The sequence below is a fragment of the Lepeophtheirus salmonis genome, chromosome 5 (genome assembly GCF_016086655.4).
Source record: "Lepeophtheirus salmonis chromosome 5, UVic_Lsal_1.4, whole genome shotgun sequence".
Lineage (NCBI taxonomy): Eukaryota > Metazoa > Arthropoda > Copepoda > Siphonostomatoida > Caligidae > Lepeophtheirus > Lepeophtheirus salmonis.
In genome coordinates this window covers 69,377,098-69,402,752 of record NC_052135.2, presented here as the reverse complement: position 1 = coordinate 69,402,752, position 25,655 = coordinate 69,377,098, and the positions used below count along the sequence as shown (strand labels likewise).

The 25,655-nt window shown below is 30.6% G+C and overlaps 1 protein-coding gene across 1 annotated transcript in view; it reads left to right on the top strand.

Moving 5' to 3' along the window:
• The window catches only part of LOC121118060 (protein APCDD1), a 112,957-nt gene extending 87,463 nt beyond the window's left edge, over positions 1 to 25,494 (top strand). Inside the window, 3 exon segments of the mRNA XM_040712605.2 lie at positions 19,426 to 19,696; positions 24,784 to 24,927; positions 24,930 to 25,494. Coding sequence (XP_040568539.2) covers positions 19,426 to 19,696; positions 24,784 to 24,927; positions 24,930 to 25,357 — 843 coding nt within the window. The 3' untranslated portion in view covers positions 25,358 to 25,494.
• Positions 25,495 to 25,655: the final 161 nt, after the last annotated feature.

Here is a 25,655-nt window from a genome sequence, read left to right as displayed (position 1 = left end):
ACTTTTAGGGATCTTAAAAAAGATCCGATTGACTTTTTATATTTTAAAAAGCTTGTCGTATTGTTTGATACATAATTCAAGTTGAAAAAGAACTCTATTTATCGAACGTAGTAGTTCTACTTATCTTGATTAAAATTTGAGCAAAATCTACATAAATAGTTCCATTGTGTTGTTATTCTAATGTTATCATAGCAATAATTATTTTTTTAAATACCTAATAATTATATAATAACATTGGGGTTTTCATTGTTTTGACATCTGTAATCAGTACAAATTTAACCTTAATTTGGATCCTATTGGTTTAAGGCCTGAGCTTTAAGTAAAATGTTCATAAAATTCAAAACAAATATAAGAATAACTTTGATCTCGGATCTGAATCTGAAGGGTCAAGTACCCAAAATTTATTAGAATATTTACGTTTAAAGATCCCAACCGACCTAGATCTGAGAAAATGTGGATCTGTTATATCGAAGCCACTTTTTGTTGGTTCGATCTTAAGTAATTTTATATGTGCCGGACCGGACCGAAATATTGGTTTCAAACCCTTGACCTTTATTGAAATTTAAAATGGTTGACTGATGTCAGACTGATGTGTCTGTTTTTACAATTATCTTCTTTGAACAGTTTGCACTATTTCCTTTCAGTGATAATCCGTTTAATCCTTTTTACATGTTCTTTATTCAAATTACCCCATTTGTCCATGAAGTGTTTGAATCCGACATTTTTTGGACTAAACTACTTCTACAAAACTACACCTCCAGTATATGGTTCTATGTGCTAGATAAAATGACTATTTGTCTAATTTGTTTTCTATAAGCTTAGCGGCTCCTTTGTGAATTCCACTATTACTGTAAGTGGTGTCAAACACCAGGGCAGTAATCCTATCCGTGAACTTTCAGGTCTCTAATAGATCTATTTATACATTGGCTTGTCATTTTCCTGTTGAGCCGATAATCAGTGGGACTCTCAACAGTTTACTTTCAGAATATCCGAGTTAGCCACACACATATCTGCTAAAAATTCAGTAATTAATTAATTTGATGTCAGTAGATCATCCTGTTTCAATGAGTTTTTGATGTAGATACAATGAAATTATCTGAGTCAGTCCCTCTGGATTTTAAAATGACGCAAACAAAGATTGTAAATGTGTTGTCAGATAGTCCTAAACGCTCAGAAGTATGGCATATTCTTCCACACTCCATAATTTCCAACATCTCATAAAACAACTACCTAATCTAATTTGATAATAACTTAATCCAATAACTACTTGTCTAAATTTTACATTTTTAGTAACAGAAGTCATTCTGATTTTAAAATTGGTATTAGAAAAATTATCGAACATAGGGATTTAAGGTGGCTGTATAATCTTTCGATAATAATATTATACTTTTCCCAAAAAAATGGGTGAATATAAGAGAAAATAATATTAATAGATGAGAGTATAAAATTTTAGTACTGCCTTCCGCGCACCTACCTAATACTATCATAGTTTTAGGTGAAATCGTGTGCTTTATCTATACTTTCTGTCTAGCTTAGAGCATGTGGAAAGATGTCAAAATTCAAAAAATGTACTTAAAATAAATCTACATATCACTAAGAAAAGTCATACTAATATTTTTCAATGAATATTAATGAGTTGTTTTTGACGCTTTGATGGATACAAAATCATTTATATTTATGATATATGAATGCATTTGTTTACAATATTTCGTTTCTAGGAACCCAATATGTATGTAAATAAAATTGTTCTTAAAATGCATGTTAAAAAAATACACTTTTGCCATTCTGGAGGTTGCTAAGTGTATATCGTCAAGGATATCTATATTAATGAAGAAAAGTGTGTTTGTTTCCCATACACCATTTTTGAGTATGCGCATAGTATCTTAAAACTGCATGACTACTTGATCTAAGAAACAACACTATAACAACGAGTTGGTTTAGCTAAAGCTCAGCCCGTCCTACGCCCATTGCAATTGAGACTTAAGTGAGAATAGCTATATTAATAAAAGCTAGTTCAAAAATGGAGTGCTTAGCATTTTGAAAATAGAGAAACAACTTTTTTACAAATTTTCAATTCATTTTTTTATTTTAAAAGTATTGTTTCGAAATAAGCAAGGCTTTTTCAAATTATTCATTGTTTGGACAACAATCAAAAAGTGTATCTTCTGTATTTTTGTTTGTTTATACTTAATTCTTAAGTAATAGTCTGACAATATATGTAGAAATTTTGAGACTTATAAATCTTTTTTTAAACTAAAAAATTATCATTGCATTAAGTAGAAGTGTTCAAATTTCTAATTTTTATACAAACCTTCCGTCTAAATAGGTTCAGATTGTTTATTAATCTACACAAAATAGTTATTTATTAGAAAATGCTTCAATTTAAAATATGTTGACTGTTTTTTAGGTAAAAAACTATTTTTCTCTAAATAAATATCCAATTTCAAAACTTCAAAGGTTGTACAGAACCTTTAAACATGGATTAATATAACTTAAACTTTAGATTTTTTGATTTTAAGGAACATTTTTAGACTATGTTAGGGGCATTTTGAATTTGAATTTGAAAAATTATATTAAATTATTTAGTAAAAAGAAAAAAATCCTTAAATTGGGGGGGACTACGCCCCCTCTCCCACACATTGTGAACGCTTCTGACATTTGATTAGTTGTCTGCTGTCGATTTTTCTTCTTATTTTTCATTTATCTGGTTTTTAGTGTTGATTGGTTGAATTAGTTCTTGATAAACTATGAAATATTCATTTGGAAAGAATTGATTGACTACAAAACGGGTTTAAGTCTTTTTTTTTTTCGTTAAAGCTTTGAGATTTAAAAAGGTATCCACGTGTGATCGATTTCATCGTTTAATGACGTCGAGTGTCTTGAAATCAGCAAAGTTACTACAATGACCTCATACATAGTAAATAAATCTTTATATTTTGTATATTGGAATAAAATATCCTAATGCTAAAGAATTTATGAAATAATTCTCGTTAATACTCACTTAAGGTTCATTGACGTAAATCTCAAATTTAATTTTTTTGTCATTTTTTAAAAATGAATTGATATATATTATATCATTCCCCAAAATTACTAAGACTGAAATATTTTTAAAAAAAATTGCGTTCCAATCTTATAAAAAGAAAAGATTCTTTAGAATTATGTATTGAAAAACTTATAATATGAACTTCAATTTAAAGTATCTTTTACTAATAAAAGAAATGATCAAATTATTTGTACCGCCTTTATTTTTTATTCAATTCATGCTAAACTTAACTTTAAAACTATTAAATTTGAATTATTATAACATGATCTATATTTTAAATTTTCAATCTCCACAGTATTGTGGTCAATACCACCTTATTCAAGACTAAGAGTTTGAGGGATTTAAAATAAGACAATACACATATTTTAAGGTATCGAGACCAAGTCGAGACATGGAGAATTTTATTCTTCAGTATGTTTTCATTTTTAGAAAATGAAAATTTTAATCCAGTTGTTTTAGTCTTGATACGCAAATGAAAACTTTTAAAGATGGTATTTATGTTATACATGGAGCTTTGATAATGAAACTGGTCTTGAGACCAGGATTGACCTAGTTTGAGAATGGCTAAACATTGTACCATAGTCTGGGACAAGCCAATATTGGTCTAAATCGGTCTACATATAGAAAATCATAAGAACGTAAAAAAATGGTACCCGGCCAGTTGATGCACTGTGGGCGCCATCATTCCAATACAGCTTAAGAGGCTTTTAGCTCCCAAATTAGTGATCTAATTGAACTTTAATTGAAAGTATTCGAAAGAACCGAGTCTTTTATTTTTTTACAAATCCACCGAAATGCAAGCATATTTTTTTAAATAAAACTACATAAAGTGTTCTTTATTTGCGGCCCACACCTTCCAATCCTCTCTCTGTCTTTGGCGCATACCCCTTTGATCTTGGATGCCTCCAATACAGTGCCACAGTATTGGTATTATTGTCCTTGAGAGCCTTAATGTTGGAGTTTCTGCATACATGAGGGCCACTCCCCATCCACCTTCAACTCAGTCTAGCTCCATTGGCCTTGATGGCCCTGACGATCCATGCGACCGGTACCTAATAGACTTGGCGATCTGGTGGTCAATTTTTGTAGCTTCATGTATAGTCTTGATGACTGCATATTCGTCCGGAACTTTGCTAATGTTGCTTTTGGGTGTCTCAGATGCCATGCTGAAAATGACCAAAGTCACTAAAATGCTTGCCATGTGCATAATTTTGCTCATAGAGTGACTTGATCGGACTAATTTGAGAGCTAATTAGCTTCTCTTTAAATTAGTATGTATAAATTTGCGTAAGATTAGCCTGGCTTTTTTGCAACCAGAAACTGGTCTCAGTGCAATTTTGGTGGCCTAATTTGATCTGGCTTAGCTCAGTAATGTTGTTGTATTTTATTTTGTATAGTATTATCTGCCAATTGTTTATGTTCAAGGCTTCGTGATTTTATATTTAATGCTTCCAGCCCAAATATAAATTGTTACGAAATCGGAGTTATGGCAGACCCTGTACTAATGTTACATAAGAATATTCCTCCAACTCCATAAATAACTCCATTCAACTAAAGTCAAAAAATTTCTGAAAATTACTCAAACTTGACCGGAATATTTTTTGAAAAACTCATTTTTATTAATAAAATAATTCAAACTATTAACCAAATTTATAGAATCACTTAAAATTAGGACAGTCAAAAGCTTCAACAGACTTCTTTTATTAAAAGAAGAGTTGATATTGTATAAAAAAGTGAGATACCACAAAAGCTCTAACTCGAACCTCGAAAATTTTGTGTCATATCTAACATTAATATACAATAGATATTGTAAATAAATGCATGCTTCGTAAACTGTCAATAGAGTTTAATAATAAAGGAGTATTGATGACTTGGAACAAATATTCAAATCAATTGATGGATTATCCTATTATATATTTTAGAAATTATCTACGTTGATGGATCAGAATAATAATAAGTATCTTGAAAAAACATTATGATTAAGAAATAGAAAATAGACTGAGAGCAAAAAATACTTCTAACACAAAAATATACTGTGTATTTTGTTGTTTCTCCCTTTTTTTCCCCCTATCAGTGTTCTCAACATTGATTCGGCGAATTCGAATTTCCTCTTATTAAGTTTTGAACAATTCTCAACAGTTATTGGCTACTAAATCCATAATTGAGGAATAATTAGCTACTCACCATGTTTTAAAGCCTTTTTTCTGGGTTTTTTTTTTCATGAGAGGTTCGATGATGCAATGACGTTAATGACTTAACATAGAATATGCAATCTTTTTTTTATTCCTTTTGTTGATCATGTAAGGATGAATAGTTATGAACGAAAAGAGAGAATTGAATTTAAACAATCCTATTATGTCTGTCTTCAGGAATTAAAAAACAGTAGAACCTTTAGATATGAGAGCCCCAACATACGAGTTTATTGAGATACGAGGTGGATTCTGAGTCAAAATTTGATTTGGCAAAATAGTTGTGTGGTCGAGAGTTGTCTAGCGCAATTCTGCAACAATATGAAAAGGAGAAACCAAACGAATTTCCTTGAACAGATGTGTATTTACGAGCTCTATGTCTACAGAAAGTCTCAGTGAAAGGGTGGCAAAAAAAAAAGCAATGAAATATCTAAAACATTAAAAAATTCGTAACAAAATAAAAATGAATATAAATTTTAGTAGACTTTGGTTTTTTAGGCGATATTTTTTTGACAAAATGTAGAAAAAAAGAGGACATTTGTATTTTAAAAAAATACAGTTTTACAAGGATAATTTAAAGTAAATTTCATTTTTATTTATTTTTACAATAATTTATAGATAGATTTTGCTATAACATATCGGCAAATCAAGATTTTAGAAATAATTTATTTTCTTAATTTTTGCATTCGATCAGTAATGGTAGTTTTAAACATATTCGCAGTAATTTCACCTCCCAATTAGAAGTAGGAGGAAATTTGAAGTTGGGGAGATCTTCAGCCGTGCATCTCATCATTGACATCACTGATTTTAACCCAAGCTTTTGCATAAATGGAAAATCAGGATATAAGTAATTTTCTTTTGAAGTATTTCCACTTTTTCCTTGAAACTGTTTTAATCTTTTTTTGGTGGTCTTCAAAATGTATATTTAGGGAATTATATGTAAGTATTCCTTCTGTTTTGTGATTTGTGTAATACTTTCCGTTAAAAAATAAGAAATTAGCTTTGATGAAGGGATCCAAGGACTGGATCTTCAAGAACTTGCTGAGAATTTTAAATGGCAAGGGCGTCTTTTTGATTCCATTCACATGCAATCTTCTTTACCCCTTCAAAAAAGGTTGTATAGTACATGGGGGCCTTGACACACGATCCCTAGCAGATTAAAACTAGATTACACAATATCCTAATACAATTGGGTAAAATTTTGGTGCCTAAGTATTTATCCTTTGTTTCAAGATTTAAGGGGGAAGTCAACAGTAATTTAGAACGTACTTTTCTCTTCCTATCATTAGCGGTTGTCGTAGTCTGGGTCCAAAACATATTTGATCATATAATTATAAACCAAATACATAGTTTTCCCTCCAAAAAGAGATAAGTTTGCCAGTACGTTATACTTTTTCCTTCCATCTATTTCGAAATTGGAGACAGGGACAATGGATAATTGAAATTAAAATATCGCAACCTTATAATTTTATGAAATAACTGCGCAATGCAAAAAATAAATGATTCTACAATCAGTACATGGGAGGATCATGAAGGTAAATGAGAGGTCTCATTATGTGAAAGAGTCTCATATGAAGTATACCGAAGGAGGAGAACTGGGGTCGATTTGTGTACTGAGGATTAAGTCCGAAGGAGATGACAAATCATTAACCACTACCGTTTTTTCTTGTGTCTACCATGAACCATTACAGTATAATTAGAGGAAGAAGCTAATAGGTATCATGGAAAGGAGGTCATCAAATCTATAACACCAAACTGGGTTGTCAATCCATTCTATGAAGTACGCAGTGAGAAAACAAGAGAGATAGTAGAGCAAGAATTACTTTTAATTAAGAACGATGGGCACAGTCTATAAGTTTTCCCCGCACGTCATACCTTCTCTGAAAATCTTGAAATTGGAGAAAACGACAATGCATGATTGAAATTCAATTATTACAAGCTTTTAATAATAAGGAAATAACTTCGCAAAGCGAAGAATATTTATTGGACTAGGAAGAGATGGACTTTTTCGAGATATTCGAACAGTTGTCACTTTGGAGGATTAGGAAAGTAAATGGAAGGTCACATTATGTGGACTGAGGCCGCAGGAGGTCACATCTAATTAATTAAAGCACTTTAACTTTGTCTGGTATCTACCATGAACCATTAGAGTATTATTACAGGATGAATGTAATTGGTATCATGAAGAAGAAATTCTATGTCATCAAATCCAATAACTCATTAAACAGAAAATTACTATAAATATACATCAACCGTACAAACTTCAATGATTATCTAATCCTACGTGAAAACTTTTTCGAGCAATTGTGATTGATTGAGTCCCGATCCCCCTCCTCCTGCTATCTCCAATTTTGAATTAGAAACAGAAAGTATGACGTAGTGGCAAAGTTATATAATGTACTTGTTTTCTCTACAAATGAAGAAGAGTTTTTGCGTGGGGATTTTCACTCCGAAAAAATAATCATAGCTGTTGTATGATCTAGTTAGAAGTTAGAACCCAATTTTTTTTTCTTTTCATTTCATAAATATAGAAAATTTGGAGTTTATTATGAATTAAATATTCATACCAAACTAGAAAAACAAGCAATTGAGCGATTGCACACAAATCCTTAGTCTATATATAAGTTTAAATTTAGGTATGTTAATTTTAAGGCTGTAACAGATTAAGTTATTTTTAATTATTTATTATAAGATAAATTGCTGACTAAGTAAGTTTTATGATTAACGAGTTCGTTCCAGAAGGGAATTAAATTCGTATGCCAAGGTGTTACTGTATTTTTTTATTGATTTATTTATTCTATGATATCAGAATAATACTTATCTATTAAATAAAGTTATTTGAATTACTTAAGTAAGACATCCCATACACAATTGTTTTAATTTAATGGCCATTTTCCTTTTATAACAATTCTACTCTAAAAAATGAAGATAAAATAAGTGTAAACGTTACAAGTATTAAGTATGCCATGGATAAAAAGATATCAAAAACTTTGCATTTGCACAGCTAGAAATGTAAAAACTATTAAATTCGTAGGAATTATTTTTTGTAAAAAAAAAAATGTAGAAGTAGATCAGAGCCGGATATCAATGCTTTTAATTATAATTCCACACTATCTTAAGAATTTAAAGGTATTATTAAGTAAGGTAAATTATGGTTAAGGTTATTAGCATTTTTTGCTATGCAAAAAAACAAAAATTAAGATGGTAACCTTGACAATTTGAATAATGTTTGAGAAAGAGTAGCGGTTCGATATCAAGACGTTTCAATAAATTAGCACCTTATCAAGCAAATTCCATTAATCTGGCGTTGATACTCATTATACTTTAAGTCAACAAGGAACTTAAACTTATAACTTCCTCCGTAGTCTACAGTTTAACTCTCTAACATTCATGAGAGCTCGCTGTTACACTTTCTACTTACATTTCCTCTCCTCAAGAATTAAATCATAATGATAACAGTGAATAAAGATATAAAACACTCTTTAGCTTCCCAAGAACAAAAAAACTCATGACCTAAAAAAATTCCAAATCCACAACCCAATCTATTTGTAGTTTATAGTAATCCCTTCGGAGATATATCGTCTCTTAATGTTACCCTACTAATATGCCATTATCTCAGGCCTTGTTATTACGCTGACTGGAATTTAAACAACTTTCCCATCCTTATGTATATCTTTATTTTTTTAAATCATACTGAGCATTTTCGCTGACGTAATCAATGGATAGAGGGTTCGGTTATGTACTAAATTTTATAACAGGCAAATAACTCCTACTGTGGTGCCCCCTAATTCATTGTGACATCCAGTAAAATGTTTAGTAATTATCCTATTGCGTCATAAATAATATTTGTATTGAATCGGCCACCAAATGAGTGAACAAAGGAGAATAAGGCGTTATGCATCAAAAAAAATTGACGCACATATAGCCTAAAAAGACATCGTTGCCATCGATGAAGCTAATTTGAGGACAGTCCGTAAGATCCAACATGCCATGAACATTGGTAAAAGAACGTCCATAGCTCCTGGAATGGGAGTTTTGCGCCCAAAGAGATGTACCCCCCCCCCCTTTAATCCTGTGGATTATTTTTAGCAGGGCGCCATTGAGGACATGACAATTACAACTCCACACTGAAATGTGAATGATTTGAAGTACAAACATCTCAAAGGTATGGCCCCTAAAATAAAATTATCAAAGCCTGTACCCACTTGCAGCACCGTATTGAGACTCTCATTGCTTTTAATGGAGACCATATCGAACAAGTTTTTAGCATTTAGCATTTGCATACAATTCTTGTAAACATATTTTTTTAAATCACTTTATAATTTTTTTAGTTTTTGAACTAAAAAGTTTTGTTTTTGCAGACTGAAAAAATTGTTTCTACACCTTGTATTGTATTTAAATTAATGTGTGTTTCTTTAAGACTAAACTATGTCTGTTTGGAATTAAGATATTTGTAAAAATTATTTAAATATTTATTTTTTATACTTTTATTTATCTGTTTATGCACAGATAAATATTTGTTTCTTCAAACTGATAAAAAAATAATAGTTGTAGCTATTATTCAATTATGATTTTATCTACATATTATATATATATATACATAAAAATACTACCTCCTCAGAATATAAGAACAACGTAATTGAAATAGAAAATTACACTAAAGGATGTCGACAACTAGGTATATATAATACATATTCAATCTTTTGATAAATTATCCTTTATCTTAAAAAAACTATGGATTGCTTTGTTTATCAACCTGTAGAATTTATGTATCTAATATCTATATACATAGGCTTAATAAATTATTTATTTTACTATTTGGATTTTGGATATAATACAGAGTTGTATAAAATATGACTTTAATGCCTTCAAGCTTTTTTTTCTAGTTTTGATTTATGCTTTGATTTTTGACGGAAGAACATCTAATTTTAAATTAATCACTAGCGCGTTATAGACGAAAAGACTGAGGATTTATTGAAGAGTTATAAATGTAACATAAGTCCATGTTGAACTCAGAGTAGAATTGACATTGGGTTAATTTCTACCTATATCCTCGTAAGATACGGAATGGGATGTGGTTTTATTTCCTTAATCTGTTCACCCTCAAAGCATTATTCAAATAGTCAGGATTACCATTTTGATTTTCAGTTAATTTTTTTTTGTGCAAATTGGCAGACTTTAGAGTATAGCCACGATTGGATGTTCTCATGACTGATGAAGATTAAAACTGAGGATTGCATGAGGACTTAAAAGTTTAAACAGGGGAGTCTGCATGATTATATTTAGGGGAGATGGGACGTTTGTTTATGGAATTTTTCTGGAAAAAAAATCCAAAAATACATAGCTATTCTAAAAAAATTTCAAATTCCATAGCTATTCCAAAAAAAATTCAAAACTCTCATTGGTTCACAAAAAAGTAAATTTTTTGAAAAAAAAAAAATCAATTTTTTGGAAAACAGATTTCAAAAATATGCAGTTATGTACAAAAATCCATAGCTATTCTCAAAAACTCACAAAAATATTTAATTAATCGCCGTAGCCCTTGGACAATGCACTCGGAAGAAGTTATTTTCTTTAACTTAGTGTGTGTAAATTCACACCCAGGTGATTCCTAGAGACAGAAATATACTTTATGTATATGGATTTTACCAAAAGATTCCTAGGTTAGTTGGAGTAATTGTAATACTATAATGTTTACTTATAATCAAGGTAACTAAAAATACAAGGTATATCAATTACGCATAATTGGAATGATGTGTATCTTCCACCACGTGTTTCCCTTGTTTTCCTTTGTCGATGAAGTGTGACGTCGTAGTCGATATACTCTTAAATTCATTGATTGAATTCACGCATATTTATGAATGATTGATAATAATAATTAAGATTAAAATACTTTTCAGTTTTTAAAAGTAAATATACCTTCAAAATAAAATGTTATCGAGGAAAATTATCTATATTTAAAAAACATAAAAAAAATACATAAATTACGTCAAAACTTTCAATAAAAATAAATTAGAATAGATAAAAATTTGATATTTAAATACTTTAAAAGTTAAGAGACAAAATGAGTCATCTTTCTTATTTTCCTAACTAATCTATTTTTTATACAGCTCTAATTTAATTTATTAATATATTTTAGTCGAGTAAATGTTTGAGTACGTATAAATTTTTTGAGAACTTCAAGAGGTTCATTAGGGTATTCACAATGAACCATTCCTATCGGTCTATCCATAACAAATGGTTTGGTATCTATAGAGTTGCCGTATAATTGATTCAATTTGTCCTCCATTTTCGTAGAGAAATAGTATGGATATAAATTTTCATGATATCTGCAAAAATTGTTCGATTTTTTTCAATGAATGGCTAATTGAATTTATAACAAATTATGGTAAAAATAATTTATTATTTTAAATGGTCGTCATACCAGAAAATATATTGTACAACTTTACTATAGTTTTCAACAATAAAATGTTAATGAACGTAAGATATAAATAGTACATATTTATGTATTGTACTTATATGTAGTTAAGTCATGGATTACTTTAATAATTCATGGTTAAGTATACACGACAACAAAATGCAAAAATAACCACAAACTAAACAACTTAGCTCAATTTGTGTTCCGATAGGAAGAGTTTCACATACATTCTGCCACAATATGAAATAATTTTTAGAGTAAACATATTAAAATAATGCTGAGACATATTACTTTATTAACCTTTTTATCCAAGGCCTTCAATATTATACATAGATCTAACGGATTAAAATATCATATATAAAACAAAGGGTATACCAAATAAATCATTATAAATGTATAAGCAAGAAATTGTTTCTTTGCATTGATATTTTTGAAATGTTAACTGTTTTATTGGCTATTAAATGTACAGGAGTTGATGATTGAATAACACTGATACAAAATGAATCCCTGGAGTTATAAAATAGAACTTCTTATTCGTTGACACCATCATGTATAGATAAACTGGGCGTGGCTCGAAGCATGATCATTTATAAATGTATAAATTCACATAAATGGCAACCACACAAATCCAAGTTTTATTGCGGGACTCTATCGCTAGTCACATTATAAATGGAAGTATACTATGTAGATTTATGAATTTAATATAATAGCAATTTATTACTAATTACTATTAAAACGAGGACTTAATAATATTATATTATGAACTCTTCACATCGACTCTGACGTCTAAAAAACAATCCTTTTAATTCGATTGACCAACGGTCAATACTGTACAAGAATTTGAAAAGGAGGACTGGCCCAATTGGCACACCTTGTATTTCTAGTTACCTTGCTTATACTTAATCAGTGCAACTCCATCTAACCAATTAAAGGAACATTAAAAAAAAAAATATTGAAAAAAATTTCAAAAATTGAATTTCAAATGTTCTATTAAAAAGCAAGATTACACTAATTTGGGTGGGGATACAGCCCCTCCATCTTACCCCCTGCGTACACCCCTTTTAATGGTGGATTACCATTTATTTCGCAGTGGCAAGCCACTTTCAGTCCTCGTTGGAATCAGATTAGAATTGAGGATCTACATCAGATAATCGATAGTTTATATCAATGCCCTTTCTCTAATACAGAGTGGAACTTATGTTGATTTTTTTACTCATATCTATTCTAATAAAACGTCATGACAGCTAGGATGTACTTTGACGTAAAGTTCTTCAAATTGTCAGGGTTACCATACCATTTTTCGTTTTTTGTTTTTTACGTAATGTAAGTGCATATTTTATGCAAGTCTAACAATATCGTGATGAAATAAATATATCTCCCAAGAACTGTGCAGAATAACTAAAAGACTAATGAATGTGTTTGTACTTATTTCAAAAATATTTATGCATTTACATTTGAGGCTAAGGTTTTCCATGAGGTTAATATAAGGCTTATTTAACTTTTCTAATAATGTCATATGATATAAATCTCAAAAGATGTATTATCTAGAAAAAACGGTCCCTTGTCTCGATGGTCCTACATTCTAAACAGGACTATTATATGATTAATTATTGAGAAACATAAAATGAACGCTACTCCACAATGATGGAATTTTTTTCCTTTCTACTTTCAGAGTTAAAAAGAAATCATTTAGAAATTCAATCTATTCAATACTAGAGGGAGTATGCCGTACAAATTGTAGTTATTAAGTGTCAACGGACAGGCAAACTTTGCTCTAATAATATAGGTTTACTTTATTTTATAGAAGATGACTTCCGATCAAAATCCTCAATTTTTAGAAGGTCTCATTACTTTTTTAAACCTGGAATCTTCTATATACTAAATAATGTATATGTGTGTCTGGAAATCACGGCTACAATAATGGATGGATTTTGTTAAAAAATTCCATGTAGGTTCTAAAGGCTCAAGACATGGTTTTGGTAGTAATTTTTTTGGCCTTCGAGTTCATGGAGGCCCTAAAATAGCATTTTTCTAAAACGAACTTTTTGTCTAACAAACGACTACTTCAAATAGAACAAAAAATAAACACTCTAAAATTCTCAGAGTTATTCTCGCTGTATGTTGGGATCTTTCTACACTTTTTTTAAAGGAGATTATTAGTTTTTGGGAAGAAGAGAGAATAAGGAGTTGAGTGAGTGATAATTTCTTCTTGAAACCTTATAAAAAAGTATACAGGGATACATGACGACATGCGGCGAGAATAGATCTTCATTTTTTCTTTTATATGAAGCAGAAGAGTTCAGAATTAATTTCAATTTCTTAATGTACGGGCAACACCTGGTAAGCCTACTCCAGTAGATTTGCAAATAAATACAAAAAATGGTGTAGTACCAATATTACAAAAGCGGGAGAAGTTATTGTTTGATGATGTGAAAGCCTTATTTGATAACTCATACAGTGGGAAGGAATTAATTATACTGTTGACTTTCTTATACAAGTACCAAATTTTTTTGCTTAGATTGAGTTTGTGTGTTTCTAATTAATTATGCCTCGATAAACATAAAAACAACCTTTAAAGCTTAAAATTTATGTTTTTGTGGTTCGCTGAGAAAAGCGTCCACAGGAATATATTTTAGAAAGGCTGATTTTTTTGAATTTTTCCCAAATTTTTCTTTCTTTTTTTTTTAACCATAGCCAATCACAAATAAAAATATCAAATATTACACTTTATAAAAAAAATTTTAAAATTAACAGCTGTTCACAATAAATTATTTTTTTTTGGCAAAAAATTTGAAAAATTAAATCTTAAGAAAATATTTCAAAAATAAAATCTCTAATATTAATTTTTTTCGAAAAAAAAATTAAAAAATCTACAACGATTCAACAAAATTACATTTTTTTGAAAAAAATTTCAAAAAACCATAGTTGTTGACACAAAATTTCAAATTTTTCGAAAAAAAATTCAAAAATTAAATTGTAAGGAAGAAAATTAAAAAATTTAATTTTAAATATTATTTTGCAAAAAAAATTCAAAAATCAATTACTATTAACTGACAGTTAAATTTTTTGGAAAAAAAATTAGAAAATATTTTTTGGGGAAATTTGGATATGGGGGAGGGGGATTACACCCCTCTAGCCCACCCATTACGGACGTTCATACTGAAAGCAATATTTAATTTACTTTCAATAAGACTTAATAGCTAAATACATATAAAAAAATATATTTTCCAGAAACAAATATTAAATAACTTAAAACATAAGTTTTTTAAGAGTAACTATTATTTTTTCAATTATGGGCAGAAATGTGGAATTATTAGATTTTCAAAGAAAGGATCTTTCTTTTCTTCTTTTTTCTCGGGATGAACTGAGGACGATCTGTTGGTTCTCTAAGAAGTTCATGATGCAATTCTTTGTGCCAGATATGTTGTACTCCTTATTGATGAAGGTCCTTCCCGAAAAGCCTCCCATAAGCAAGTTTAAGCTTGATATTATAAATTAAGACTTCATCTCATGATTGTTTATAGAGTTTCTTCTTCTTTTATCTCCTCAGAAGTATAACGGTTTTTAAAGAAGTCGGTTCGAACTCCTTATAAAAAGGTGCAACATTCATGTTTAATATGTTCTATTTTAAAATATATTAAAATTGAATTAAATACCCTCATTTTACACTAATGAATGCAAAAAGGCATTACAAATTATTTCAATTGTAGGGAAAACTCATTCTAAATCTTAAATTATATGTGGAATATACATTTATGCTATGATATATGTATAAGGGCGAAACTTCTACAGGACGAAACTTCCCAGGGAAAAACTGTCCGGGCTGTAACATCCTAGAACCGTAGCTACAAACTATATTTTCAGTTTTTTTTCTTTTATATAGATATTTCAGGGCAAAAAATAATATCGTGTTGATGACGGCATAAAAATATTTAAGAATTTTTTTATCCCCCCCCCCCTCCGACCCAGAAATATCTGGTACTAAAGACCATTTTCATGTTTCTCCAGGTAACAGCTGTTAGGTACATACCACTTCAACTCAAGGGCCAAAAAAAGTTAAAATTATGTGAGTTAGTCCATAATTAAGAACAAAACAACCCTAATATTGGGGTAATCAAGAAATGATTATGTTTCGATTTGTTTCAGACCATGTTTCTCAGTTCTTATCGACTGAAAATTAGGTTAAACAAATAATAATTAGTCATCATCTGAACCAAACAATTGGATATATCTCTTATACATTAAATTTTGAATAAAATATTACTTTGACTTTAAAGTATACAAAGACAAAAATGAACTTAAAATAAATCTTTTTTTCTTTTAAATAAATTAATAATGAAACATTTTCAAGTCAAATCGATCTTTTAATTAATACGCAAGTTTTTTCTTCATGTTTTAACAAAACAAACTATAACTTACTTTTAACATTTGTTTTTGCAAATAGGGTTTGTTCATATATATAGTCATATTGTCATGTGATTCAGAAAGTAAATCCAATCTTTTACTATTTTTAAGACTATACATCATTTCAAGATTATTTTACATAACACAAAAAAAAACGGAGAGGTCATTATGCCCAATTACACTTTTGATTTTTAAATATACCATAAGCCACAAGTGTAATTGTAATTGAGTGAAATATTTTGACTCTCATAATTATTAGATTAAGTTTTGAAATCAATTTGTTCATTAATTCATTATATGTACATGCAAAGATCTACCTAGAGAGACGGAGAGTTCAAATTAAACCATAGTTCCTATATCAAATATATTTCAAGCATGAAAATAATTCACAAAAAAAGTTAAATAAAATTAACTATGATCTGTTCTCAACTTTTTAAGATTCTATAAAGACTAAAGATACTCTTAGGAAAGAGGAGACAAGGCAGTAAAAATAATATTAGAAAAAAAAACATGTATGTTCATTCATTTAAATTCAACTTTTCTTGACAAAATAACATTCTTAACAAAGTCGCGAGTCAAAAGATGAACATAGGCCAAGCAAACAATTATAAACCCATCAAAATTGAAGGTGATTATTGATGTCTTTTTCATTTTCTATGTTTCTAGCCTCTTTTGATAGAGTTTCTTTAACAAAATAAAATATAATATTCATGTATTATGGCCTAGTAATTTTCATAGTTCTTTTTTGATAAGATGTCATCGAGAAAACTCAGTACTTTATTGACTCCAGAACATATTGAATATTTTCTCTTTTCTTCTCCATTTGAAGAATCCGATGAGGATCTTTTTGATAGTGTTAATAGTCAGCTTACATTTGTATCCAGCTTTGATAACTTTATCATAAGAAAACAGTAGTAAACCACAAAGAACGTTTAAATTACTTACTTTAATTGAATTGACTGTTGATATAAGTGTGTATTATATAACTATTTTACCATTGTTCCACTTCCACCGAAAATTTTAATTTGATTAAACAGTTTTAATATCTTTTTTAATTCATTATGACAATTGAATTATGGTGTTATTTTGAGATAATTTTTGATGAAGAGGCTAAAGCAAAAAAGGTTGGTTTTAAAAACTTTATTCTTCCCCAAATTACAAATTTCATCTCACTCCATCCCTCATCCTATTAGAAATACTTAAGATAACCGCATTTACTTTAAAGATGATTAATATACACATAATCTGCACCTTCATTAAGACTGATGCCACTAATGAGGTCATAAAATAAGCAAATTATTCCCTCTGGTAGAAAGAATAATGTTAAACGTTAATATTTATTCAATGCTACATACAAATAATTGCTCCCATCTTGATTAGGGAAGTAAAACTTTACCGAAGCAAAATGCCAATTATTTTTCACTTTGAGGGAACCTTTTCAAAATGATGAGGCGTTTCTTTTATTCGAACTCCACAAGTTTATCCTCCACACAAAGAAGAAACCCGCTTAATCCCAGCTGTTTAAGAATGTTTATATATCTAATATCACTGTAATAAGACTGTCATTGTGTATTTTAAGAAATTATGTCAAGGGTTGGCAGGATTTCATCAATTAGAGCGAGATATTAACAACAAGACAATCTATTAAAGAATGAACTAAAATTTTAAAAAAGAGCAAATTCACCAACCTTACCTTTTTCTAGTCTGAAACCTGTTATAAACCGGTTTTCCCCGGAATTTTGACAGTTGATACGTGTGTTCTTTCTTCTTTCTTTTTTTTAGTATTCAATAAGTCGTGGGGGTATTACCATTTACCTCTAAAAGAAGAAGTTATGACTTGTACAAGCTATGCACTCCTAAACGGTATTGTCTAGATCAGTGGTTCTCAAATGGGGTTACGCATATCCCTTAGGGTACTTGAAGGAAGTCCAGGGGGTACTTAAGGTTTTGAAAGAATATTGTGCAGAGTTACATAACTCAGGGGGCTGTGTAGCGGGTGGGCTGGAGGGGATGTAGCCCCCAAATTAAGGATTTTTTTTTTTCAAAAAAATTAAACAAAATTATCTGTGAATAGCTATGGATTTTTAAATTTCTGAACTTTTTTTCAATATATTTAACTTTGGAATTTTGAAATAATTCTAAAAACTAAGATCTCCCCCACCCCAAAAAAAAAAAAAAAATAATAATAGACGCCATGTCACGGAAGTTAAAAATCCTTCATGCAATTAAGTACTTGGGTGAAATAAATATTTACAATTGGTACATCACTAAAAAAAAAGGTTGAGAATCCCTTGTTTAGATCTCTGAGAAAAAAAAACATAAAACAGGCCCAAAACCAGTGGAATAGTCAGGCAATTCTTCCCCACTACGGAATTATTATACAATAATCCCAGTTAATTGTTTACAGCTTAAATGAGCTATTTATAAATGAGCTATTAAACTGTCAAAATATATATTAATACTTTAATGTACGTTTATCCACAGGGGCGTACGTAGGGGGTGGGTCGTCTGGGATATATCCAAATTTAAAAATAAAATAAAATCTTCAAAAAACATTTAATTCATCCAATTTGAAAAAAAAAAAATTTCCTTTCAATAGCTAAAGATTTTTAATTTTTTGAATTTAATTTTGAATATTTTTTGTGAATAGCTGTGAATTTTGAACTTTTTTTCGAAACAATTTAATATTACTAATTTCATTTTTGAAATATTTTTCCAAAAGATTTAATTTTTTGTGAACAACTGCGGCTTTTTTTTTTTTTTTTTTTTTGTTGTTTTTTTTTGTAAAAAGTTTAATATTTTGAATTTAATTTTTTTTGGAAATGGCTATGGATTTTTTTTTAAATCCATAACCCCCCCATATAAAACCCTTCAGACGCCCCTGATCAACTTTTGAGATATTCCAAGGTACTAAACCTTGTTTAAGATATCACCTGCCCTAGACGGCCACTTTTTTTACTTTCTCTTGTTTGACCACTTAATATAGATTTGACCGTATTTTATTTTTTCGATTTTGAAATTTGCTGCATGTAATGTAGACTATGCATACTGTATAGAGTTGTAGATTATATGTCTTTTCTAGCGTGTGAGTTTATTTGTGTAGTTGGCAATCTGAGAAGTGTTTTTACAGCTACCTACAATATCTATATAAATATCCCCTGTAATCTTTGTTCGAATTTTCACCCAGTCAAAAGTTACTCTTGACGGTAGTACTAATTATTTATAAGATCATACCATTAATTATCAAATAAAAGAGGTCATCAAGTAATGAGGATAATTAAATAATGTACCCTTTTGTTGTATGATTAAAACAAATGTGTTTTTTTTTATGTGCTCAACTAATTACTTATTTCATTATTACTTACTTTCAGACACATAAAACCTGCAAGATTTGTCGAAAGGTGGCGCTGGCAAATCTCTCTAATCCACCAAGATTAACCCAAAGATTTTTTGTTCCTGTAAATCTTGAGGGTGAATGGATATCGCGGCGTTGTGAAACAAGACCCAATTCCTTGTTCCTTATGAGACGACTTACTTTCTATCCCTCAAATAGATCATGGGAAGGAATTTATTCCTATTTTGCAGATGAGAAATGCTCGAACGGAGTATTCAAAATCCTTGCTAAAGGAAAATATCTTCAGAGTAAGTTCTGTGTAAATATATTTATGTAAATATGCTAACTCTCATCACAAAATAAGCTCGTAGGATCTTTCTCAGATGGTTTTCTGAATAATATTGTTAAAATTTGTAGAAGTCCACCCAATTATAATAAAATAACATCAAAGATTATTTTTGAAAGTCCATGTTCGAGCTAAACAAAGTATCATAGAGAGTGAGCGGGAAAAAATGTAAAATTTAACCATTTTTAAAGTTTGATATATATTTACTATCGTTAATATTCTTGGATATCTCGATCAATCCCATAAATTAGAATATTAAGGTCATATTTGATCGAAATAAATCAAATAAATATTGAAGTGTTTATTTTTATGATTAGGAATTTCTCATTTACTTAATTTCTGTTTATAATTACTTTTTTTGTTGACACACTCCATTAGAGTGTGTCTTACGAAACCAATTTTTACTAATCCAAGATCCGTTTCCACCATGATTTGATGTTTAGTATGGGTAAGAATGTCCTACAATATTTTTTCCCTGCAGCAAAAATTCGAAGGGGTACTTCCGTTCAACACTTCCGGTTAGTTCTAAAACTTCTCCAAAAATAAGGTTACATGCACAATTTTTTTTTTTGTAAGGTAATATGAGTATTAAAAAAATCTCTTTGTTAATTAAAAACGAGGTTTTTTACTACACTTGTGGACTTTATCAAATAGTGTAGAGTAATATAATTTTATCATGGAAGATCAATAGGACCCAACACATTTAGAGGAGAATTAGGAATGCTTATATCAAACTTTTCATGCCTAACGGATACTATAAAATAGGAAGCCATCAAAGGATGCGTTCCAAACGTCGATGACTCTTTTAAAAACAAACTCAGTAGGGATCAAAAGTTCTTTTTAGAAATTTGCACAAATGTTCAAAATGGACCACATTCAATCACAAAGCCTTTCCTAAAAAAACATCCAGGAACTGTTCACAATGCTAGATGGATACCTACAGCATCCACTCTTCTGAGACTCTATATCCAAACCAGAAATCCATCAGAAGAACTTAAAAGAATGGTTGTGATCATTCTTAATATTGATGGACCAACATTCGTAAACATTAAAAAGAATCATCACGTTAGATATGCTTCTCAGCACTATTTCTGTGCATTGCATCAAGGACGTCAGCATCTTACAAAAGAGGAACGAGATGTAGTTGCAAATTCATTCAAATTTAATTATTTCGGTACACACCCAGGATCTATACTTTTAGGCTCTTTATTTGATTCGGACAAAAATACCAGAAGGACAACAGTCAATATGGTCATAAAAGACAGATAAAAAAGAAAACTGGCAATATATTTGCCCAACTGATTACTTAAACTTCAATTCAAAAAGTTATTTGGAGTTAGTTGATTTATCATCGATTCCAAATAGTTTTTTAACGGAACCTCCTTTAACTTTTGATATTAAAAAAGAAGAATTTCTGAAGTACATTGAAGGAGAACTTTCGGGATTTACCAGACATCCCGTGCGTTTCCCAAAATGTGGAAAGATGTGTCGCATCAACTACTAAAGAATCTAAAATAACACCAGATGAAAGAACTAGAACTCATAGATTATTAACAATTCATCATTCAAGATCAAAAATATCAAAGAACTTTCAAAAGTCAGATATTATAGCTTTAGATAGTGATAACTAATTATCAATGTTACTCTTGCAATCCTTTTTCGATATTTTTATACACATCAAAAATAATATTATCTTATATGTTTTTGTTATTTTTTAAAAGCTTAGAATAAGAATATAACTTATATTACAAATGTTCATATATGTGTATTGTACATAGTTTAGTTTACTATTATTTGTTGACTAAACTGTAAACGAAGGACGAAGAATTGCAACGCGCTTTATATTACTTTACACTATATTTCTTTGATAAAGTCCACAAGTGTAGTGAAAAACCTCGTTTTTTAATAAACAAAGTGATTTTTTTATAAAATAAAATATATTTTTTACACTCGTATTACATTACAAAAAAATTATTGTGCATGTAACATAATTTTTGGAGAAGTTTTAGAACTAACCGGAAGTAGCCCTTCGAATTTTTCCTGCAGGAAAAAAATATTACAGGACATTCTTACCCATACTAAACCTCAACTCATGGTGGAAACGGATTTTGGATTAGTAAAAATTGGTTTCGTAAGACACACTCTAATGTGGCATTGTGAGCCCTCGACAGGCTACAGAAGAGGAAAGGAGACTAAGGAGCTTTGGTTTGAGTTTTGGTTCTTTCAAAAGGAAACTATCTTTGGAATAAGTTTTTTTTTTTTACTTATTATATAGATATGTGACCCAACAACATAAAATCAAGCTACCTGGGCGTACGCCCATATGAGACTATGAGCCCACACACCCTTAAATAATCATTCAGAAAATTGTTCGTCATAAAAATGGCACTTGTCCGTGTGTTACACAAATTACGGAGCTGCCCTCAAACATAACTCTCCGGGACGACCCCAAAAACTAGGAGGATTTTTCTCAAGAATAATTATTATAAATTCTGAAAGTCCTTTGGTATAGATTAGTGTTGGGTTTGGTGCCGAAATCATAGACCGGTCTGAGACCGTTATATTTTTGCTTGAACCGAATTAGTTTGGTCCAACAAAAAATCTCGGTTTGGACCGGTCTCATACAAAAATTCGGTCTTGATTGGTCCATAGGAAAAGTTTGGTCTAAAGGAAAAATTTGGTCTAATTAGGTACAGAAAAAAATCGGCCTAGACCGTTTTTACAGATAAATAGTTTATAACATGACATCATATGTTTTTTAAAGTACAATGACGTTATATGAAGTTTAAACAGAGATAGCTCGTATTAATTATGATCCCGCTGTCTCTTATATGTATACAGTATTTGTTCTAGAAAAAAAATCGGTCCATAAAGTGAGACCGAATCAAAAATGTGTCCACGGTCTGAGACTGCAGTTTGGACCAAAAAAATTGGTCTATAAAAAATCACTTAAGACCGAACCGAAAAAACAATTGGTGCTGCACCGAGTATCAACATTAGTTACCACACGTAATTATAAGTTTAAATTTTATACCTACTTATCCACATTACTTGGATTTGTTTTATCAATATCCTGGAAGAAGTAATAAAATTTTAATAGTCAATTCTTTCCTTAATGTTATCCTAACTAGATTGTGAAAATAATTTGAATATATGGTGTGTCAGCTCTAAAACAATCTTGAACAAAATTCAGTAAAAGGATATATTTATAATCTATTATTTTTTATTACGTAATAAGGTTGTTCGCTAAACCGGTACCATATTTTTACAAGAGTACTGCTATGTTTAAAATTGGTATTGAAACCAGTACTGAAAGTACCATTTTTTGATAAAAGTATTGGCCCAATGATGACGTATTTCTCCCCCTCACCTATCAAAGTTGACTTCTATAAAAAATAAAGTAATCTAATATCTGAGGCCCTCAAAGTACATATGAATTGATCTGACCGGGTACTAAAATTAATGTTAGCTATATTCTACTAGGTTGGACACCTAAGCAAGTACTCAAGAGTTTGATTTAGAAATACTTCAATATTTTTTATTTTCAATATAGCAAAAAATAATAATTTTGACAAAACTTGTACACAAGGCCTTTCCAAACTTGATCACTCAATATGGCTACCTTCAGCATCAAGCACAACCACTACACATCGCCGCAAGGCCTTGCAGATATTGATGACAAACTCATCAGACAAGTTATCCTAACGCAGCCACTAAATTGGTCTACAGTGAGTCCACATTGAGGAATGGAGTTTTGTTGGTTTCCTTCTCCAATGTGTCCCACACAGCAAAGTCCAACAGGTTCAAATCTGGGGAGGAAGGAGGCCACCTCTCTTTGCCTTTTTACCTCTCGAGCCTTTCATCATGTACGAGGACAATCCCAAGTCACCCTTCACGGCCCTCCTGATGGGCTTAGTAGCTACAGAGAAGTTGTTGGCGAGGAGATTCATCGGATCTCCACTTCCTACTTTCCTGGAGGGGTCTCTTTTTATATAATGTTCCTTTAATTGGTTAGATGGAGTTACACTGATTAATTATAAGTAAAATTATAGTATTACATTTACGCCATCTGACCTAGGAATCTAAGGGGTATTTCCCATCATTATTCATCTTGACCATCTTAAAAACCGGGCTCCTGGAGCACCTCACAATGTCCATAATCCTCGCCACCTCAACTTCAGCATCTAGGAGATCTGAAATGAGCTACCTTTTGGATTTTTGATCACTCATGATGACGAGATGACGAAGTGTTTAATTTAGTTTGTTTATGTACCAGAATGTCAAACACACTAAGAAAATTAACATTAATTAAGGGTCCACGTTTTGCTGCCATTCCTGTAGAACATGGATTCCCAAACTGTGATACCTCCCTTTAGAGGTACGTGGATGCCGACCGTCGAAGGATTATCCAAAGAAATAGATCAAAATGGTAGTTGATGGAGATCTTATATATTTTCAGGTGGTATCCAGCATAAAAAGTTTGAGAGCCACTTGTCTATAACCTTTATTTGATTCACAATACTTTATTTGACTTTAATATGGCCTTTCAAATAGGATAAACTAGCATATTATTTATCTTTAACCGTGACCTAGTGATCTTTATGTTCAATTTATGGCATTTCTGAAAAATCATGATTAAGAAGGATATTTATTTTGTTTATTTTTCCTCGGATTGTTTCTTTGTCTGTTTAATAAGAAGTATTACGGAAAAAGTAACCAATCAATTTTGGTGAAACTTTAGCAAAAGATTCAGCATTGTGTAAACAGTAAGATGACATTAAATTTTGAAAGGTCAAAGGTCAAGTTCACACAAAATGTCTAAAACAATTTGAGAGCCATAACTCAAGTGAAAGTTAATTTTGAGGGAAAAAGATTTTGGGGGAATTTGCGTTCTTCTAAACGTACATTGTAGTTTATTAATAGAAGTTGTAGGTAATTAACAGATGAAGAATACATCTTTGGGGCGAAAAATCATTCTAGCGAGCATTTACTATGTTGAGAGACATTCTTTAGTGTATATATCTAATAATGAATATTCCTTATTTTTAGAAGGGTCGTCGGAAATTGTACATGGTGGTACGAATTTTGATTTTAAAATCAAGACTGCACACCTGACTCCAGTAGCCCAATCCCTAGCCAATCAGCTAAACCACCTTCCTTCGGGATCTTGTGGCATAGCAGGCTCATGGAAGGTGGGGTGATACAGGAAGTAACATCCACAGGAGGGTGTAAAGGACTTGGATTAACTATACCCATAACAGAGTTGGACCTCCTCAAAATGGAATCCAATCTGGATGGAAGTCGACTCCTTCTTAGTTTGGGACAAACTGATACCGATGCAGTATTACACAACCATAAGAAGGAACAAGAAGGGTTGAGACCCACATCCTATCAACCTCCCCTTTTACAGTGTAGAATGTTTTCAGACAGCTCAAATCCTAATAATGAACTTTTCCCTGTTATGAGTCACTTGAAAAGTAATCCCTTAAGAAACCTAGTATCTTCCTCCAACAGTCTGCTCTATCCCTCAATGACTTGTACCTGCTCCTTTCTCATCATATCGTGTAACATGTTTTGTCTTCTATTCTACTCGAGTATTACAAATTATGTATACTTCATGTAAATTTAAACCCTTCTAAATCCAGTTAATATTACATATGTAATTAAATTTCCTGTTACAAATATGCATTGTTTTATCAAGAATTAGTTTTGTTTGTGTTTAGTGTGCAATGTGCATTATTTTTATAATAAAAATAAAAATATATTCAAGTTTATCTATTATGTAAATTTTGTATCTTCTAAGCAAAATTAATGAAATTAGATCATTTATAATTAATAGTATTGTTCCTCATATATTTTCCTCCAATGATGAGGACACATAATACATTCGAATATTACTATAATGAACCAGAGCTGGGGAC